This window comes from Parus major, chromosome 6 (genome assembly GCF_001522545.3).
Source record: "Parus major isolate Abel chromosome 6, Parus_major1.1, whole genome shotgun sequence".
Taxonomy (NCBI): Eukaryota; Metazoa; Chordata; class Aves; order Passeriformes; family Paridae; genus Parus; species Parus major.
The window spans coordinates 8,682,800-8,705,851 of NC_031775.1; the positions used below are offsets into that span (position 1 = coordinate 8,682,800).

Sequence of the window (23,052 nt, forward strand, 5' to 3'; positions counted from 1 at the left end):
TGACTGAAAATAAAAATACTATTTGCTTTTACTTTAACAATTGCTCTTGCACATGAAGTCGATTTGAGTTTTCTATAAAATATGTCAGTCAATTCCTCTCTCCACAGACTTCCAAGAAAGTCAATATCATAGTTAAATTTAAGACTAATATATTTAACTATATTTTAAATAATTGATATATTTAATGTGTTTATGTAACAGCATTTACAGTTTCCTGTTCCATATATGTTCTTCAATTCATGCTTTCAGTTACCGGCTTGAGCCAATATTTATGGATCATAGTTCTAATTGTTATTTCAAGTCTTTTGCTGAAATGACATCTAAACTAAAGACTTTGTACACTGATGTGGAATTGTGCATTTGTGTAAAAATCAAGGGCAGTACTTTGAAATTCCTTTGCAGATATAAATCTAGGTTAAAACATAGATTCATATGCAATATCTTAAATTAAAAAGGGAAGAGAAACAGGTGAGGAGATAAGTTCATTAATTCATCATGATTTGCCACAGAGAATATAAAGAGCTATTATCTTGGTTTAATTACAATAAAACCCAAAAAGGCCATTTGCAAGTAATGAATAGTTGCAGTAGTAATTAGTAAGTGTTGACAGCAGCAGAAAGCAAGTTTTTCATAAATATTGGGTTGTACTGGTTTATGTGCCTGGTTTTATAATAGGCAGCAGCACTCAGTAGTTACTGCTAGATCTGTCCATGGCTGCAGAATTCCAGCCTCATTTCTGCATCACAACTCCACGTGTGAGGTGAAACATTCCATGCAGAGAACTGGGCAATGTGGAATCCTGGTGTGGTGCTTGAGCTGAACAAAGTACTCATGCAAAGTACAGCAAACCCCAGTGGGGATAATGGAATACAAGTTTGAGGGTGTTCTCAGCCCTATTGACCCAGGACTAACCAGCAGTGTTGAGCAATACATTCACAGGACAGCAAAACCATTTTAGATGGACTGATCTCAATTGTAACAAAAAAAAAACTGGGAAAAACCCCCTCAGGCTTAAAAGAGGCCATAAGTAAGCCATTTCCCTGTTTTTGTTTGTTTGTTCTGAAGATCAGATCCTGAAAGAGACAAATGCAAAGGCAGAAAACTGATTTGGTGCTTGTTTATATGCATAAAAGATGCTTTTTTTCCTTGATCGTAGCTAAGACAACAAAATGGCAATCACAAAGGATTCAGTTCCACCGGGAGGTAAAAGAAGATAATACCTGTAAACAGAAGCATCTGTAAAATCTGAAGTCAAGAGACAACACAGTCTTCAGTCATGAAGATTTACATCTGACCTTGCTGGTTTGACAGACTGGTTTGTAAGACTAGGAAATGGGAGCTAACAGATAAATGGGAACAGGCTACAAGACCAACTCCCAAAATATTAGTGTCCAAGATAAGACTGCGGGCAAAATTTCAGCGTGTGATACATATACATACAGAATCTGTTCCATTAAAAGCCACTTCTCATTATTTATTTAGCTATTGCTGTGATTAGATAGTATTTAAGACTCTGAACAGGCTCAGATTAATGTAACATCAGAGGAAACTGCAATCACTGCAGCAACCTGCAGTGCAGCGTGCACATTCCACCTCGTGTGACAACAGAGACCAGACAGCTCCCCCAGCAAACCTGCACAGCCACCAGTCCTTCATAACCAACATCCAAGGCAAAGATCTACCTCATAACCATTTATCAGGTCAAACTGCAGATTATAAACTTGGCTATCAAAAAATATATTGGATGGTGACTCCTAATTTTGTCCATCAGGCAAAACTGAAATGCTTTTTGGTCATCCATTTTCAACATTGTTGTGTTGATTAATAAGACCACTTTACAAAGTTACTGGAGATGTGTTTTTGAGAGGTAATAATGCAAAATATTCTCTTTTATAAGGAAGCTGTTACAGCGTAAAAGTATTCTAAGCATGCAGAGAAGTCAAGGATAGGTTGAAGTGCATGGAAATCTCTGACTGTGACAGTATTTTCTTCATCTACAAATTCCCTGAAATCAAGATGTCCCCATGGCAAGTGCAAACTTCTACCAGAAGGGTTTCAAAGTCTCAGATTTACTGCAGTCTAAATACCAAGGCAGGCAAAAAGGCAAAGCAACTGTTTAAAATGAACTTTGACTCTGCATTCAGAGGACAGACAGAAAGTGTAAATATCATCTGGTCAATAATCATTAGAGGTTAAAAGCTGTTGCCTATTTTAGGAGCAGATGACTATTTCTGAAAAGTTCATTTTAAGTCACTGTTAAAAAGAAAGAAGCCAAACAGTGAGATTTAATACATGTCACAGATTCTTCTAACAGATATCCCAGGAATGTACCTCTGGATTTTGACAAAAGATCAAGAATTCTCTAGCACAATGAAACACAGCACAGTGTCAACTCCAGAAACTCCTTCAAAGAAAATGGATATACTTTCATTTTTACACTTGTACTCCTTTAAAAAAGAAATAACAATCAAGTACCTAATTATTATAAAGCATAACACAGTTCCTACTAGCTACATACAAACTGCCTAATCATTTTAGGACTCATAATTGTAAATTTTTATATGACTACTAGACCTCCCTGATACTCCAGCTAAGCATAAATTGAAAGGAGAATAGCACTCTCATATCCATATTTTTGGATGATAATAAAGATATTTATTGACACTTTTGTGTTAGAGAAATATAATGAAAACTAACAACTATGCTCTAAGGATGATGCTAAAGAAAAATATGTCAAACCCTTATTCACCACAAAACACTAATAATGCACTAAAAAAAATTGCAAAAGCATGTCAGTAATTAATATGAAAACTAAATCAGTAAATTATAATACAAGCTTCTAAGTGACTGAGAACCCACTCAAGTCAGTTTTTTAAACAGCTCTAGCTGTTTAAAACAGTCTATAAAGGCCACATTTTACATTTTATTTACAAAGGGGAAAAAAGTTTATTTTTCACATATTACTTTCCTGTTTACAGCAATGTCAACAGATTAAGTTGGTGCAAACAACTGGTGGGTACTACATCTTGCTGGTTTTTACTACAGGGAATAGCTGCATTTCAAGGCAAGCAGTGTTGGAAAAGCTTATCTGGAATTCTGCCCACTTACAGACACTAAAGCTTTCCTGGCTACTCTGCAAACATTTTCTAGTAAAAGGCTGAGATTGTAGTTTTTCTTCTCTACTACATAATTATGAAACTCTGATCCTTTAGGGAACAATGATTCATCAGGCATGAACCCATGTTTTCTTCCAAATGATGTAAGCTCATTCTGTCATGTAATGCTAAAGTTCTCTCTACATCTAAAAACTGTATCCCAGAATTACCATGATAATTCTTTTCAGGTTACACCACCTAATCCCTAAGCAAAAATAAATTATAGCAGTAACAGGATACAATTTAATAGAAGACCCTTAATCATCCCCCTTTGATCACAGTCAATTTTATCCATTGCTGCTTTCCCCTGTAATGCTTTTGAACTATTAGGGCCTTCCAGTAACTATACACAGAGTAAAAACATTGCAAAGTATTTGTAATTATGGAAAGGGGACAAAAAGTGAAAAGTGTTCACAGGGGGAAAATAAATAAAGAAATAAAAATTGCTTAGGTAAAGAAATAATGCCTCCAAGTTTCCAGAAGAAAATCCAAGATTTTCTAGCTTTTGATTAAACCACCACAATAAAATCTTTTCTATATAAGAATCTGACATTCTGAAGAGACCTGTGTGTGCATTTAAAATTTAGATCCTCTATATAATTTACCTCCTTGCTAAGTAACAATGAATTTTCCAATTTGTTACTTCTGCAAAACTCTGACATTTGCTATCATAGAATAGGTAAGATTGACCCTTTTCATACACAGATATAAAGGCATATATATGTGCACATCTATATATACATATATATCTAACTTTGCTATTTTAAACAAACACACACATTGTTTCATTCCTTAGAGCTACACTGTCTTCACTTACCACATTATTTTTTTCTCAGTTATTTGCTTTGCAATTATATTTTCAGAGAGCCTAAACATTTTTCATATGCAGGACAAAGATCAGCAGCTAATCTCCAGCATAATTTCATAATCATGAAATGATTAAACAATATAACCCCTGCCTAAGAATTTCTGTCAGATTGTGGTTATTTTCATGTCAGCTTTCTCATGCTTGGACAGCCTGTTAGCCTGAAATGATCAGGAGATAACTGGGGGAACACAGCTTTTACACCCATCAGAGCTTCAAGCCCACAGTAGAAGCACTTTGTTTGACAGAGGGGCAGTAGTGGAAATCTGGATTAATTCTCTTTGCTGGAGAAAATGCTTTTGCTCAACAAGGACTTTCACCAAGAGAGGAGTGGGACACTGTTCCCTGCTATGCAACATGAACTCAGGATGAGAGTATTTGGGGTGAAACTGGGTTACAGTGACCATTTTCCCAAAAAGACCCTGGGGACATGATGGCTCTCAGGATACACTGCCAGGATCTAGTTCAGAAAGGGATTTAACTGAACAAATAATTAAAAGATTAAGAGCAACCCTGTTTATGCTGTGGTAAGCCTCAGATTACTGCTAGACATCTATGACAAAATGCCAGACAAGCAAGCCAAAATGAACATTTAAACCGAATGAATGCACTTGGGATGACTGAGACAGATCTGTGATCTGAGTGGTTTCATTAAATGTGTGGTGTGATTATGGATTATTGAAAATAACTGGGGGAAGACAAAATCCAGAACAGAGAAATTTATCTTTGAAAACCGTGAAAAAACTCTCAGATGCAGCTACAGACACAGTAGTGTCTTCCTTCTATCTAACCCAACAAAACACAACACTAGGGATAATTCTGTAACAATATTTTTTAAAAAATATAAAAATTTAATTCCAGTTCTGTCAATATGCAGCATCTAGTTTTCTGATTCATGTTTACATCATGAGCAAATCAAGATACACAAAGAAAGCAAGTCACTCTGGACAAGAGCACAAACCTCTCGATTCAGCAATAAGATTTACCAGAAATTTCATCCCAGCAAGTATTATAGTTATCCATTACACATAATGAATTAACTTTGTGCTTTATTTAAAATTCATACAGTCTATTTTTTGCTAACATGTTGCACATAGTGCCACCATCTCGTCCATTTTCTTCTATTAGGAAATATTCTACTGTTCACTACTTGCAAAAATGAGGTGGATATAAAAATCTTTAGTGCAGTGTACCAAACATTTCCAGTGTTGTAAATCATTATTATTCAAACACAGAGTGCTCAGGGATTTACAAGAGTGAGCATTTTAAAACCACTGCTACCAGAACTTGCTTGTTCTTTCCAAAAGAGAGCATCTTTGCTTCTTTGGGATGTTTTTACTGCAACTGTACATACAAAAATAAAAACACATCAATTTTTAGTTGTTGCTGCTATTTTATCCCTTAATTTCAGGAAATTCACGGGTTTTGATGTAAGTTTTTTTTGCTAAGTTAGAAACTCCTGGTTTCAGGAGAATTTTAAAGTTCCAATGTACAGAGGTAAACCCTCAGCCCCACTCCTAAAAACAAATAATAAACCCAGCAGTGTTAACTTACCATCTCTATAGACACCCATGAGACAAACATCTCTTTCCCAAATGGAATGATCAAAATGACCAAAGTAACAGAGAAAAGCAAAACTACATCAGTCCTTCTTGACAACATCTTGTATGATTTGAACCAACACTGCAGCATGGGAATCACGTTCTGCTTTCTCAGTCCATTTTGGCAAAGCCCTTGTGCATCACACATGATCAGGATCTCACACTGGCACTGCCAGAGCTGCTACAACATCAAGTTCTGCTGCTGCTTCCTAATAGGAACTGATTCAGTGCACAGAGCTGGTAGCTTTTGTAACATGTTGGATGCTTTACAGAACAAAAGGATCATTGTTCTAAATAAGACAAAATTATGTAGATCCTGGACAATGCAGCAACACGAAGTCCCAATGATTTCTGCACTGGTTTTGAGCTAGCAAGTCACATGGAAACAGCAGCAATTTAGCATGGAAGTAGCACCACATATTCATGAACAGCATTCCTTTCCATGTAATTTTCCTCAGTCCACAAAGACTTTGATGGTGCTTAAATGGCAAAACCTCTATATTGAAGCAGCTGGTCTCATGTAATTGTTGCTGACTTATTAATCCATCAAATTATGATTTTATTTTCCCATGTTCTGTCTATATTAACTCATCAAAGTTCTCATTCTCCATCTCTTCCTCCAGTCCTCAAAGACAATCAGCACACTGTCAACCTGCTGCCGTAACCTCAGCCACCAACCACAGCCTTATATTGATATGTTACTCACAAATTTATTAAGATGATGTTTGAAATAAACTTTTCTATTGAAGGGGGTGGGGAGGGTGAAAGTCTGTTTCAAGCTTTTGCTAGTATTTCCCTAATAAGATTAGTAAAAAACTCAATTTTTAGGATTTAGATATTCTCACAAGCTCTCCTGGGAGCTCCAGTCACAGTGATAAATTTAAGCAGAAAGGTGAAAATTCCTCCAGAAGGCAATCCATTGGGAATGTCCTACCCAGGACAGCCATCGTGGGAGAACCTTACACTGCCCTCCTTCCCATTTCTGATGGGATTGGAGCCCAAAAGTCAGAGCCTCACTGTTACCTGAGCAGTGTTAGAAAGGACCTAAGGACAGAAATGGAAAGGAATGGACACAAAGAGGAACTGCAGAATTAAAGGGCAGCCTGGTGCAAGTGCAGCTCCCACACAAAGTTGCATTCTGCAGCCTCAAAGAGTCGGCCAGAGTGATCCCATCAATTTCAGCCCCCTGTCACTTTAGGTACTGTATTTGTTAGTCTAGATTTTACTTCTCAGACTAGCCAAAAGAAAAAAAAAAAGATAAAAAAACCTGGCCTGTCTGTAAGGATCTTCCTGAGACCAGCAACATCAAGCTGAGGATTTATTTAATTTCTTCATGACTTTTTCCCCCATCCTCAATAAACTTTTAATAAAATCTAGAATACGGAAATGTATTAGTCTCCAGATTTTTTTTTTTTTGTAAGATGCTTGGAAAAAAAAAAAAAAAATTTTCCTTATGGAGTCAGGATAAAAAAACATAAAATAAGAAAGGTTCAGACAAAATGCTTGCCACAAAGATTGTACACATTCACCAAAAGGCCAAGTAGTGTTGTTTTCTAAGAAATATGCAGCACCTGATGCAACGTTTATCAACTTTTATAGCTTTATAGCAGATACTTTCCTTCCAGGAGAAGTTCCACAGATAACCTCTAACTTTTCATTCCCCAATCAAATATCCTTTGTGTTTAATTAATTAACAAGGCATCATTATATAGGATATATGACGATATTATAACTACCTTCAGCGCTTGGAGTTGGACCTCAGATTTGTTTGCTGATCCAAGTGAGAGTGCAGGTATTACCCTAAGCTTTTCACAGTAGCTTCTTCAACTGCACAGTTCTTGTTAAAAGTGTGGTTTTCGACCTAACAAAGCAGCTGATGAGGCACAAACACAGCCCAAAAAGTGTTTCATGACAAGCTCCTGGTATTATCTCTGATGAGACTTTATCTAAATCTGCTTCTTAATACATACTGTTGGCAAGTTGCCTAAAGAGTTCACCCCTCTGCACTGGAATAACTTCAAGGAATGAGTTTAAAATTCAAACCCTGCAGTAACGGGTACAGGATAAGAACCAGAATATTTATCTGTTCAATACAACTCACATAAAACAGTTTACCTGTCTGTGTAATCTCAGATGCCCCACTTTACACAACATTACAGCATCCACACATTTTTGCCTCACTTCCCCTCTTCCTATTTGAGATAGCAGAAAGGGCTTTCTTAGCAGTAAAGGATAGAGGAAGCAGGTGGTTAGTTTTGTTTGTTCTCATTTAGATGGATCTAGAGTGCTGGTGGATTAAAGTTCTGGTATTTAGCATTTTGATATAGTTGGCATATATTTCTATTTAAAGGACTCAATTGTCCAGAGCTTATTTCTTGTTCTAGTGAATTTTTTTCCCCATCTTCTGGGAGAATGTCTGCAGATAGGATTAGATTGGAAATGCTATTGCTTTCAGTGTACTTAAGACACTGGCAGGGATGAGAATTTAAATGAGAGATTTCAGATGTCTGCATTATGCACTTCACAAATTCCTTCTTGCCTAAGGGAGGTAAGAACAACAACAAACCTAACTCATTTCCAAGTTAATATAAAAGCAGAGTTTGATGGCAGAATATTTGCATATGTTAGCTTCAAGACAGATGCAATATATGCCATCAATGTTTGCACCCACACATTTTAAGGTATGGTTTCTTTTTCTACAAATTCTTTGTGTGCACTGTAAAAGCCGCACAAACCTTTTTCCCCTGGGACCTTGGAAATAAGGGGAGAAAACCCCCTAATTCTTATAATTTGACAGAACATTCCTTTGCAGTGGAAGGACTTAACCAGTTTGTGGGTTTTCCAATTTTCAGGATGTACCTCTTCATCTTGTATTTAGTTTCAGACAACATGTGCTGAGTAACAGCTTTTTGTATGTGCCACAGCTTTATTTTCCTTTAGAATTAGGAAACAGGAGGCAGTTTAGAGGAAATTTATTCAATCAACAGATCAACTTTCTTAATAGAAGTTTGTATTTTATATAGAATGGATTTGACTCATCTCTACAAGTGCAGATGTGCTACCACAACCAGGATGCCTTGCTAAACACTGATGGCAAGATACAGCTTCAGAAACACATGTAGGCACAAGAAAAGGTGGTGATGAAACTGAAAGGTTCCACCAGATTTAAGTATTCTTGATATTGAGACATGGGAATAAAGGTTAGCACACCACTGGTCCCTGATCTCCCACTTAAGTGGCAAATGAAGAAATCCAAGCATTATTAGCAGCCTCAAGGAAAAGCCATCTCATCAGCTTAGCTGGCAACTGCATTTCTCACTTCTCCCCACCAAAATTCCAGGTTATAGCCCAACTCTTGATTCAACCAGCTGAAGGGATCTTGCCAAATCCAAAGGGAGCTGAATTTGGCCTCTTTCTCTTCCAGAACTCCAGGAAGAGATGACAGTTTACTTAAAGCTTCCAGAAATATTTTTGTTTCACTCGCAATACTGGTTGTTCTAAAAAAGGATACATCTCTCTTATGTCTGGGAAGTAACTCTGTACATACATAAATGAAAGAATTAACACTGCTTAATTTGATGCTATTATCTCTGAACTACAGATGCATGGCTTTAAAAAAATGAAATGTAAGCAGGGGGATGTGCTAAGCCTATAACTATGTTTTCCCATACTTTACATTAACTGAAAATGGATTTACATTAGTCTTCAGTATTCTGGGAAAGAGAAATTAATTCTGTGTCTTTTTAGTACAGCATGCTGACACAGGTTTAGAACACCCATTTTCTTAAGCATCAACATTAACTTTGAATGCACATCTACAAAATTTCTCCTTTATTTCCTCAAACTCCTTCAAAAATATTAATTTGAATAAGCACTTCAAACAAGACAAAATGGAACTAAGGTTTTTATGTTGCTTTCATGGATATTTGCTTAAATTGTATGAATCACAGGTGAATTCTTAAATTGGAGTGTAATTTAATTATTTGGGCATGCACTTTACCTGTACAGTAGTATGACTTTTACTGTATTGTTTCCACTGGAAAAATGCATCTTCACCATAACATTAAGCAGGTGCATAAATTTCATGACTTCAAAAGATGGAAATGGAGCCAGGAAATCCCAGTGGTGAGTAATCAATTTTTTTTTCAAAGGAAAAGCATTAGAATATATAGCCTAAGGTGCTCAACAGAAAGCAAATAAATCCTGAAATACTATGAATTCAGGATATAGAAACTTAAAACTTTAATTAAACACAAAGCTTTCTTTCATTCTGTATTTATTCTTACTGCTAAATTAATTTATCCACCCACAAACAATAAAACTAACACAAAACTGTTTTCAGAAGATGTTTTAGAGGGATAAATAAATAATAGATGTTTAGCCAGTGACCTGTGGTGAGCAGAGCTGTGTGAAGGAATGAAACCACTTGAAGGGAGACAACTGAAATAAACACTGGTTTAACACAGTAGCCCAAAACTGAAACGTGTGAAGGGTGAACTTCTGCAAACACATCAAGGAAAATATCTGTCAGGACATTTGATATGAACACTATTATACTGCTGCATTAAAACCCTTAATTCTGCAGCTATTTGAAAGTAACTGGATTGCACAGGACTTTTAAATTGGTGTATGCATTCTGCAAGCTGAAAGTATTTTCTACCATAGAAGTTTCAGCAGAAGATGCATGCAACAAGCTAGGGGGAAATCTGTAAATAAAAAGCACTGTAAAATGGAGTGTTGATACTGTCAAAATTAATCAATAATTAAAGTACTTTGACAAGAAGATTTCTCAAGAGCCTCTATCTTCTGAATGTAAAATTATGAAAGCATGAATCAGATGTTCTTGTGTTTCATGTGAATATCATATAATGTGTTCCTGCGCTACTGCATCTGGGGAGGATGTTAAAAGACTTAATTTACATTTAAAAACCTGATTGTTATTTATTGAATTCTTATACCATCATATCAGACTTGAAGGGGCTTAATTTCAGCAGACTGTTAGAAAAAAGAATAGAGATAACTGAAAAAGTACTGATTTTATATAGGTGAAATTTGTTATTTGGACCAGTTAATTTAGTTTTTATTCTAGTTAACTGCATCCAATTAAAAGAAGTCAAGGCTTCTATGTCAACTGCAAAAAAATTCAGACCACATGACAGAAATGATGTAAGACTGGAGAATATGAAAAGGGTTAAGATACCTAGATTAGGTAATAAAATGAGTTCTACAGATATCTTGGACTTAACACCATTTCACCTTGAGGTTTATAAACCATTTTTCTTCACAGTTCATATCTGAAAAGGTTTAAAACAACAAGGTTTGTGACAACAAAGCCATGCAACCTCTCCCTGTTACTTCAAGGGGCAAGAGGTTGAAAGAGAGCACACAGAAATGCTTTGGGTTTGGGGAGTGTTTTCTAGTTTGGTCTTTGTTTGGGGATATTTTTATTTGCTTGTTTTGTGAAGCAGAAGAAATATCTAAAATTATACAGGAAAAGCATGATGGCTTCCAACAAAAAATGACAGAGGTAGTCACATTGTAGATGATATTAGTATTACTTAAGGGAGTGAAGGTTTTAATTTGTCTATTACAAGTGCTACCTGTAGTAAATGAACATGGGTGAGGTGATGCTACCCTGGGAATGTTCCCTCCCTGTAACAGACCTCTTGGCCAGAATTCCAGCTTCCTGACCTCTTACAGGCTGAGTTTGGAAAAGGAGGAATCAAGCACAACACTTCAGGTGAGCCAGCCATTGCACTTGAGCTAAAGAAGCAATCACAGTGCTGAAGGAAACCACGGCCTGTGAGAGCACTGCTGAATAAACAGGTGGTGGAGCAATAACACACTGGGGTATCTATATTAAAGTTACTGAACAAGAGCTTACAGATACCTAACTTTGCATTTCAGCTTTGCTTCAGGCTTTCCAAAGTAAACATGAAAGTAAAGGTGGAGGCATTCCAGAAGATGGTGCATGCAACTACACAAATATAATTAGATATGTGCTCCAGCAATGCTCATACGACAATCATTTTCAAAACAGGAGCTCTGTTGACTGCCCTTGACATTGAAAATATCCTAAATTCCAAGCACAGCCTTCTTCCTCCTTGAAAAGTTTGTAGCTGTATGTGACATTGCCATCTTAACGCAGTGGATTATTTGGATGAAACTATGCACGGAATATTATGACATGAGTGAGAGTTTTTAATGTATTCAATGCTATTCAATAGCGAATAATTTCCTGGGCTTGCATTCTGGAAAAGTGTCAGCATAATACAAGATGGGGGAATGCACAAAATGGAGTAGCTGGTATTTTAAAACACCTAGGTCAGACTGTCAAAGCCTGGAAAACAAGCCATGTAACTAAATCAGGGAAATTATATTCTTAGCTTTTTAGATTTTTAACTTATGGTTAAGTGCACGTATCATATGCCACGCTCAGAATTTTTCTGAAGTCCCATCTGTTTGATCCCTTTCTCCTGCTTTTACTGACAGCAAGGGCTATGCCTGGATTACAGTTACTATTATGCAGAAGATCCACAATAAAACCAGACAGTATATAAACATTTATCCAAACTGGATTTTCATTAAATGGGGATTCAATCCTTCTGCTCCCATGACAGATTTTAAACAAAGCTGAGAAATGCTAGTATCATTTTTTTAATCAACAAAATGTAAAAATGGAAAATTTATGCATAAATATGAGCAAGATCACCAAGCTCAGAATTCACCAGAACAGCATGTATGAACGAAAAACAGACTGTCCAACAAAATCTGAAAACTCTGGGATTGTAACCACAGTAGCACACTTCAGATGCTGATGCATAACCTGCTGTAATTTGGTCAACTGGCAAAGAAGTTTTGTTTATAATAGATTTGTGAGTCCATTCTTTCATTCCCCATTGTTAGGAACTTATTCAGGCTTTCTGTTGCTTGAAGGACAGGAAGACAGGATGAAAGGAATATCTCATCCAACATGCTCAAATCTATAAAGAGTACATCAGAGTTCATCACCAAAGCTGAGACTTCCTGAGCATACACAACAGTCTTAATGGCTTCTTTCAGAGGAGAAATTTAGAAGTACCATCCTCCCCTCAAAAGTTTTAGCCACCTACTCAGCCAGTGTTTTCCAGTTCCAAATGGGTTATCTAAAGAAAATGTGGGGACTAAAAAAGAAAAAAATAATGTAGAAAGTCACAAAAAAAAGCCCAAAAACTACAACTCCATAAGCCAAACTCATAAAAGCAAAAAAAAAAAAAACAAACCAAACCAAAAATGACTTGCGATGGGTTTTTTTAAATAAAATTGTACAAAGAAAACCTGAACAAAAAAGACCTGAGGTCTTTTTAAAGCCTGGATTACATAATACCCCATTAAAGACTGATGTGTCAGAGTTGACTGTGTGCTTGATTTGTTTTGTGTAAATTAAAAATTAAGGCACCCTCACCATTCAGCTTAAATTCTCAAGGTGGCAACATTGAAAAAATTTAAGCATATGGAGAAGCTAAATATGAAGTTTCCCTACCGATGACCTACCCTATCCTTAAAATGAGCTCATGTTAAACCATTCACAAAAATAAACACTGAAGTCACAGCTTTAAAATAGCACAAAACATCCAGTGGATCTTGTTTGTTACCTAACCACGCGGGAGAACTCTTGCCAGTTTACATCCCAGGCAATTTTTCACCAAGAGACAGTGAGTAAAATGTAGAAGTTTGACTAAAAAATTGAATTTAGAATTTGAATTAAGTTTAGAATAAAAAGAATTAAATTAAAAAAATAAATAAATAAAAATCCTGTGACTTCAGGATACTCCTCTGTAGGTGAACAGGAATGGAAGATCCACAATCAGGGCTCCTTCTGACCTCCTCATTTCCTGTGTTCCCAGTGGTCTCCTGCAACACAGCCTCCCCTCTGCCCTTGGCCAAGGGGTGCACCTTAGTCCCTCTCCCCACAGCTGTGGGCTCAAAGCAGGCAGGGCAGGAACCCCACAAAACAGGAATGAGCCAGAGCTGGTGCTCCAGGACATCCCAGCACCAGTGTCACCACTGAGAGCAGAAGGCAGAGGATGGACACGTGTCAACTTCCCAACAACAGCATGATGGGGTTTACAACTCTGAAAGGTGCTTGAGCTGCCAGCTGAGCCTGTTGGCATTGCCAGGATGGGTCATGAGGATACAGAAGAGGCCCAAGGTGTAACTCAAATATTTGTTAATTGCTACCATATCTCTCTTTTTGTCCCTTTATAATTAGCATATTCATCCTTAGGCCTGCACACGCTACTGCACAACTCTCTAAGAATATCATCCTCTAATACCCTTCAAACCTGACCAAGTGGGATGAAACTTTTTTGCTCATTCAAGATCCTCTGTCTGCAGCTGTTCCACATGGCAAATTCCCATTTCAGTAAATTGGTGCTCTGTTCCCAGAACAGATGCAAAATCACTCTCACAGTGAGAATGTACAATGGGGCCTGATTCTAAGAATGAAGCACCATTTTAAGCCTTCGTAATTCTGTATTCAAACCATTCTTTTTGATCGCAATGGGAATTCCATAACCCTAGTAAAAAAATTGCTTTTTACTACTTAGAGGACAATTACAGTATATCAGAATTGCATTTTTCTAAATGTGTACATTCTGGCTGTTATTTCTGAGCACTGTTACAGGCTACAGACAGAAAAACACCTGCATCCCACTCATTACAGCACTGACCCTGACAAAGACACACTCAGTCTACCGAGGCACAGATATAGCATTTAAGGGTCAAATTTAAAGGTTTCTCTCCATTAATGACAAACCTATCAGTATAAAAGTGATTCTGAACAAGTTGTTGCTTGCAGTGTCTAAGCTGCTTGAAGGTCCTTACAAAACTAAACAAAGTACTTCAACTAATCACTCTTTAAATTTTAAAATGTATCTTCTTTTTCTATGTGAAAACTGTTGCCTTTAACAGGTCTTTTGGTGGTGTACCATTCCAAGTACCCACCATAAAAAAAAGATGTTTAATTCCCAGAGAATGTGCCAGTGCCTGGAACTTGTATAAGCAACAGAGCCCTCAAATACATGAGAGCCAAGAGAGTCCCAGAGGTACTGGGACTGTGTTATCCCTTCCCTATGGAGGGATAACACAGGGAAGGTGATGGAAAAGATTCACTCTGCTGCAAAGAATGGAAAGTCAACATTCTGGCTCATTGGGTGGAAAACTTCTAACCATTTTGCATCATAGACTGCACTGTCAGAATCATAGGAAATAAATGAGAATTTGGCAAAGACAATAGGAAAGATCCTGAAAGTCAAACAAACCAACAAAAAAAAAACAAACAACCAAATGCATCTTTTAAGAGATACCTCCTGCAAATTTTTTAAAATGTAAGCCACAGTTTACAAAACCAGTCTGTTTAAAGAGATTAGCTAATAATTTATTAGCCAATTTAAAAATTCTCATATACATCAATTTTTCTCTGCTACTTTATAGCATTTTTGTTCTGCTTGAATATTCTGAAAATGAAAAATACTTAAATAATTGAGTGATATAATTCCCTTAACAGCTCATGAAATTTTTAAGAAAGACAAAAAAAACCTCAAGTGCTTTGAGAAAAAAAAAAAACACCAGTGTACTATTATGATGGAAGTAGAAAAAGACGTCAATATTCCACAATAAATGAATCATAATATTTAATTTAGGCATGCCATACAAAAGCACAAAGAAGAGAAATGAATGATCACTGAACCATACACAACTGAATGTGAAAAGTCACCAGTAGTGTATAAAAAAGTGAAAATCTCAGCAATATTCTTCTGATAATAAGCAGAATTTCATCAGTCTTTAAATTCAGTAATTTCCATTTTTAATCCATGTGACTATGCAACTTTTTTTTTCTACTTTTATTGGGACTTAGCAGTTCAAGTCCCAAATCCTTCAGGAAATCTTCTGTCCTCTGACACTTTTTATTATTTATGTTAGAGTTATCCACACATTTAGATCTTCAGATCAGAACTTGGGCACATGAGTGTCTCAGATACACCTTTTTTATGCCATGCACAGTATCTCATGAGTAAATTACATCACAAGCAGTGCAAAATGAAAACCCGTTCTTCTGTTTAAAAGATTGCTTAAATAATTTGGGGGTCTGGAGGGTATGTGTGTTAAAATCCTCATCTTTAGGAAGATATTGCAGAATTCCTTCTGCATATGACTCCTTTTTACTGGTCTCTATGACATATTACTACTAATAATAATAGATCTGGGTTTCTTTTCTGGTATTCTTTACCATACACTCAGGATGGCCTTGCATAATAGCAGAAGTTCAGGGGTATAAAAGTGTACAACAGCTATAGAGCAGATTCAGCTGGCTATCATAGTCCATTTTACCTTTCAGTAATTAAACTTAAAAAACCTCTAATTCTTAAAACTACCAGCCCTTCCTCTCTCTCAATTAACAGTACATACAGCTATTTTCTAATACTCTAGCTGGAGTACCCAAAATAAAGGAATGCTTCTGGTATGTAGGGACATATAGGACTTTAATATGTAAAAAAGGCAACAAATTGAAACATTAATCCTTGCATGTTTGTATGATTAGAAAATATAATACTGAAGATTTTTCTTATCTATGGAAAGATCAAAATGTTCCTATTTACGTATTTCTACATATGATTATCACAGACTATTAAAAAAAAGCCACCAGCTGTGAGGGGATGCAGTCACATTAGAGAAAAACATTCCACTGCTCTCCAGCATTCTGAGTATTTTTATTTTTTTTTTAATGCTTCCTCCCTCAGCCAGAAGACTTGTCTGGCACTGGCTGGCAGGTGACTTACCGGCAGTGTTTGTGGGATCCTGTGAGGGTTTCGATCACAAAGCATTCCCCTTCGTTGAGACAATATGCAAGGTCCTTGTCTTTGCATGGCTTAAAGTGCTCAGATCGCTCCGTGGAATACGTTGTAGTGTCTGAGGAGACAGCAAGGAAAGGAGAGAAATGCTGTAAGGATAAATATTGGATGTTCCTACAGTACATGTCAAATAAATTTGATCATCCTGGTCTCAGTAACATCAAACCCAGAGTAAAAGAAATGAAAAGCACAGGGAATGTGAACCTCTGTTTGACTGCAGCATTATCTGCAATCAGGTTTCTTAGAAGAGTCACAAGGAACACCTGCAGAAAAACAAACCAGACTGGAGCAAAGTTGGAGTATAATCTCAACCACTTCCAATTCCCAAGGTTTCCCTGCTAAAATGTAACAACACTTACTTTGTGTCCTTTAACCAGAACAATATTTTCGTATTTACTACAACAAAATATGGTTTAAAATAAGATACAATTTTTTTTTCATAAAAACCAAGCAATAGTAGTTAATACAGTGTAAATTTAAAAAATAATACAAAAATAAAACCCACTACAGTGAAAGAGAAAAGCCAAATACCCAAGGTCAGCACTAATTTGATTCACCAGTCACAAAAAACCAGCCTAAAACTCAAACACAAGCAATGTACCAGAGACTGTGTCATTTCACAATCATCTGCAGGTGTATATAAATCCACTCCATAAACACAGTTTAAGGCCTAACAGCCTACAGATTACAGGCACAACTGTTGGCTGCACCTTTGGAATATTTAGTTAGATAATTAGATTTGGAATAGACTGACAGTATGTCAGGGTGAACTATCATTCCTGTCTTTTAATAAATCTCTTTAACCTTTCCAATCCAGTTAGATTAATCAACAATAAAGTGAAATTTTCAGAGGAAGATGCCTGACTGACACATATTTTAATTTTCTTCACTACGACAAGGTTTTTGTCTAACGAAGTGTGATTTTCAAAATAGACTATGATTCCCACAGAGCCATAGTTTAATCTTCATATTCAATCTTAATTCAAAAAGTTTAAATTCCTAATCACTTTGCAGGACCAGATACATACTGAAATAGTAAGAGAACATTTCACTGTATGCCATACAGCCTATCACAAAATATTAAGTTGCCTGCTATCAAATAAATTCAGAAGTGCTCAACAGACATAGAACCTTGCAAACTCAAAGTTTTGCAAACACTTTAACCTGGTTTTGCTCATAACTCAATACAAGGTAAATATCCACCAAACTGACAGCAAAGTTGAAAACCAGAATACCGAACCAAAAGACACCTGTAACTAGAGTACTGCAAGAAAATTCAGATAATCCCAAACAGTTGTTCAAGTAACTTTTTTTGTTCTCAGGATATTTAAAAAAAAAAAAAACAAACAAAACACCTCTACAAGTTTTCCTTATATGGAGACTAAATGACAGAAGATGAATAAAACACATTTGAAAATAATAAGAAAATCCCTATTCTTTTATGCAACACTTTTTTTATTTTTCCTCTCCAGAGAGCAAATGGTTGTAGTTCAGTGTTCTCAGTGGAGAGGAATAAAAATCCTGGGAATAAACTCTAACAGTCTTACCTCAAATGTTTTTACAGATTGAGAACGAAAGGCCATGCCACTGTCCCCAGTAGCAGCACTTAGAAAAAAGATGCAGGTTAAATAGAAACTATGTTTTTAATGATTGCAAGCAAACCCTGAACTGAAATGTATCAAGTTGAATTTTGGAGACAATACAAGGTGTTATATAGATGCAAACAGTGACTAGCATCTCACTGTTGATATGTCAGGAATGATCAGCTTTAATGTAAAAAAAAAAATAATCCTCACATAGAAAAGACGTATCCCAGGTACTTTTTAAGGTCAGTTTTACCCAGGACCACTAAAATGACCATTTAAAACTCAATTAGGCAAAAAAATAACTATAAACCTGAGTAACCAGTTATAACTGGTAACATTATTTGAAAGCATTCGTGATAAGTACAAAATGTAAGTAAAACTGTTTAACGAGCAGAAACTCAGCTTGATCCAGCTTTAGGGAACAGAACACTTGTATTTGTCAGCCTGCTCTGCAGAAACAATCTGTGCAAACACCTTTATGAAGGCAGCTGCAATACTCAGAGCAAAGGAATGGGAGGTGTTCCCAAAGGACAAGGAGCAAAAGGAGGGAGATCCGCACCATCACTGAGCTGGGGCAGTGATGCAGTCAATTCTCAGAGCACGGCTTTTGAAGTGCAGGAGACTCCTCTTCTACCATAATTAAATCAAGAACACCTTGTCAAGGTCAGCATTTTAAAGTTTTAGATTAAATATATTCTTTAGAAGTTTTGTTCTGCTTTATTTTAATTATTCTTCTATTTAATATTAATCAACCCTTGTGTTTTATTTATAAATGTGCATAAGTTGCAGTACTTCATTTTCTCCACTTGGACACAATCTTAAGTCTCAATCTTTTTTTTTGTGTTTGGTTCCTCACCTTTCAAATTAAGTTCAACAGTTGTAGCAATGATGCTAGCAGCTCCTTATGGCAGCCTTGGATTGCACTCTTCATGTTGAAAACTACTCAAGAGTTGGTAATTGGGGTTTTTTGTGGTTTTTTTTTTAATAAATAATCTCATTAAAAGTCACTTTTCAATTGGAGTCTTTTCTGGTTTGAAATATTTGAGCAAGTCTAAGTAGATTGATGCACAGGAACACTGTGTAGAGCTGAGCTGTGCACAGATCTCCTGGCTGCAGAGATCAGGTGCTGGAGCTCAAAGGTCATCCACCAGAATTCCAAAGCTGGGCCACTAATTGACATCCTCAGTATCCCTGGTGCTGCTGGGCACTTCCTGCTGGAGATAATTCACATATCCCACACATGAGTTTCATGAAAGTCACAATCCTGCTGTTATTTTATGTTGCATTCACAAACTCTGCTACAGCTTCATTAAATATTGATAAAAACAAAACCTAAAAACTGGTTCTAAACATAACTGCAGAAAGTACAAACCAACAGAAAACACTGTAGAGACTATAGTTTTCCTGATTCTTTATCTAATAAAAAATAAATCCTATTGTCTCTTGTTTTATTTTACACCTAAACAAATACTGAATTGACTTTCCCATGGTGGAATTGTCCTTCATAGCTTCAGAAGCCTGGTAAATAAACAACATTGTATTGTGATGTTTGACCCTTTTACTATTTTTTAAAAGAATTAATAAAACCTAGGAATTCAAAAAATTTAATAATCCAGCTCCTTAATTTATTTTTAGTGTTTGAATGTGGTTACAATCCCAAACATTTATGAGCAACAGAGGAGAATTTCTGCGAAGCATTCAGATGTCCCTGAATTCAGAGCGTATTCCTTAAGGTATTTTTTCATTTTTTTAACTGCCATGTGTCCAGGTGTTTCATGCAAAAGCAGCGGGGTATATTGATTTCTGCTGGAATCCTCCCAACTAATTTGGAATAAAAAAAAAATATTTACAGGCATTCTTATTCTTTTCTCTTGCCTTACTGTATCAGCAAAGGTTTATGCATGACTCCCATACTCCAAAAATGGATGTATCACTGCCAACTCCCAGTAACTGTTTAATCAAATTAATTCCATTCACATTTCAAAGAAAGGCTTCAGAACTCTTATTTATAAACATAGAGTTGGTTTCTAAAAAAATTCAGTCTTTGGGACTGTTGAAAAAAATCAGTATGAAGAATACAGATACTATTTTATTTCATTTAGGTTTAAAACAGTCTAAAAAAGTGTTAGTGAAGTTGTGTTCTTGTCTCATTAATAGATGTTATCGTATTTATACCAGTACAGGATGGCTCATTATAGCTGATTTTCTGAGTGATCTTCAAGGCATGATATGGTTAGAAATAGCAAAATAGAAATGCTATTTGCTCCTTCAAGGCTACCACATTCAGTGTTTCCAGTAGTATGCCCTGATATTGATAAACCTGTAACCTCCAGGGAAAAATACAGGAAAAGAAAGCACGCAAGATTTAAAATATCCTGGGAAGCAGCAGCATTCAGGGCAGCTGCTTCTGCACAGATTGCAGCAGCAGCCATTCCCATCCATCACATCTGTCCTGCAGCATTCCAGCTTCAGAAATGGATTTTGCTGCTTACATCTGGAACAAAGCAAGTTTCCTCTGCTAGCTTTAAATGAAACCCACACCCCATGGCCATCGCACTGTAAACATTTTTTTTCCAGGCAGAACAACATTAGCTGCTGTAGGGAGAAAAATGACCCAGGAGAACAAGAGATGGGAAGGCCTTGTATGACTTTTGTGACCAGCAGACAGGCACCCAAACTCTGCAGCTGCAGAGTCATTAACACAGGTAAGACAAATGCTTGGTGCATTTCCACCAAGGAATATTAAGACATGATTTATTTTAACACCAGAGCTCACACACTGAAAGAATTTTTAAAATGCTGCATATTTATATTTATACCCATATACCACTGGGTATTACCAGCTTTACAGATTCAGTACCAACATGCAAACTGACTTTTCCTTTATCTTTTTATCCATTTATAACTGATCATTTCCCATAGAACCAGCACTTACCAAGGCACTAAAAAAGCAAGATGCTTATTTTTAATCCTTCTTCCCATATCTAAATGCATTGCAAAAAATTAGCCAGATACAAATTACTGAATTTCCTCTGAAAATACAACTCTAGTTATCAAAAAAATACCTTCTCAAGAAATCCCTACAACAAAATAATATATTTTTGACAACATATTCTTGTATCACTACTGTATTCCACAAAGAAGGCAGTCTAAAAAGTCAGTTAATAGCATATAGGGAGTTAAATTTTGTGTTCAGTGAAGTCAGTGCTAAAATATTTACAATGATTCAGTATAAGCAGAGTTCCCTGAAGTTCCTATAGGGTCATCTACTGCTTCTCTCCTGATATCTCAGAATTATGTGTGGTAGCCCTAACTAGAAAGAGTCTTGAACAAAAAAAATATCAATCTTACACACAGAATAGCTTATAAGTGATTTTGTTTAGTCACCTACTGAACCTTAAAAACATAGAACCTAAAATTTTTATTGCTATGCTTTTAGATGTGTCATGGTTTAGGAAGGGTATTTCCCAGTTCAGTGCTTGCCCTCTTCCCTCTCCAGTTAGCAACACAAAAGGCAAGAATCACAGGTCAAGATAAGAGAGATTTGCTGGAAACAGTAGGAGAAAAGGAGAAAAGAAAGGGAACAGTACCAACAAGACTGATAACAAAATGTACCCAAAACAGGGAGATTTACATGTGAGATGTTCACCTAGGAAGATATTCATTAAGGTAGAAGGAAGGGAAAACATAAATATTTAGTATTTATTTTGATTTAGCCTTAGCTGATGGCAGCTCTTTCTTAAGTTGTTGGTATTTACAAAGGAAACATCTAGACATAGCCATTTTTAATGCAAAGCAGAGATCATTGCTTCGTCAGTGCTACCTGAACAATAGCTGGCATTAGCCATGGACCTGCTGGAATAATTAAATTTAAAAATTCTAGTAAGAAATGATGAAAATTAAAAAAAGGAAAAGAAAAAAAAAGAAAACTTCAGGTTTTTAAAATAATAACAGGCTTCTTGTTCTGAATTTACTTGAACTCTTTTGCATATATTTATATATTATTAAAACCAAAAGCTTAATCAAGAATAGAAAAAGGTTTTTTTTGCATTTAGAGAGGCAGTTTTGTATAAACAAACAACAGAGTTCTGGATGGGGTTTATTCAAAAAGCTACCCCTTAACCATTTCTGTGCCAGAGAAAATTTTATTTAATCCAATAACAGTTTAGAAGCTTTGATCACATCATGATATAAAGCAAAGTTGTGCTATGAATAAGGGACTCACTGAAGCTTTTCTGTGATCTATTCTAGCTCATAGACTATTATTAAAATATTATTAATATTTTATTATAATATTTTATATTATCTCTTGGGGCATTTTTATACCTTTTTATAATATTTTATATTATCTGTTATATTATCTATATAATATAATTTAATACTTTCTATTATCCTTCAGATTCAAGGAACAAATCAGTATAATTTAGCAGCAAATTAACAAGGCAGCCAGTGCATGGAAACAAAGTCATTTACAGGTGCTGCCCTCCCATCAGCCTGGAGGGAGCTGGAATTGTTATCAGAGACAGCCCTGGTGTCTTCCCTTTGCATTTCACTCTGAGGATTACATAAAAAAGCTCATGGGATATCAACTCAACCAGCACATTCCTCTGAAACATTTCTCTGTCCCTCCAAACCAGCACACCCTCAAACAAACTGCTTTTCTCACCAGAGCACAGCATCACACGCACAACTGCAGAGAAAACACAGAATGTTTCCTGAAGAAGATATTAGAGACAATCATCTCTCCAAAAATCACACATGCTCCCTTGTCAGCAACTCCTAAATTAATTCTTTAAGTGTGACCTTGATGTTCATATTGTCTAAATGTTTCTGCAGCTTGAAATCACTGTACAAGAATTATCTTGAAAAACATATGGAAGCATCTTCAAGTTACTACTGCATTTTTAGAAAATATCATGTGTTATTTACTTTATGCAAAGAAATCTGAAATCT

The 23,052-nt window shown here is 36.1% G+C and overlaps 1 protein-coding gene across 1 annotated transcript in view; it reads right to left on the reverse strand.

The window, feature by feature from the left end:
- Window positions 1–23,052, reverse strand: part of NRG3 (neuregulin 3) — a gene marked incomplete at its 5' end in the record, with an annotated part of 360,517 nt that overhangs the window by 203,185 nt on the left and 134,280 nt on the right. The window contains one exon of the mRNA XM_015632454.2: window positions 16,442–16,571. Within this exon, the coding sequence (XP_015487940.1) occupies window positions 16,442–16,571 (130 nt within the window). The remainder of the gene's footprint in view (window positions 1–16,441; window positions 16,572–23,052) is intronic.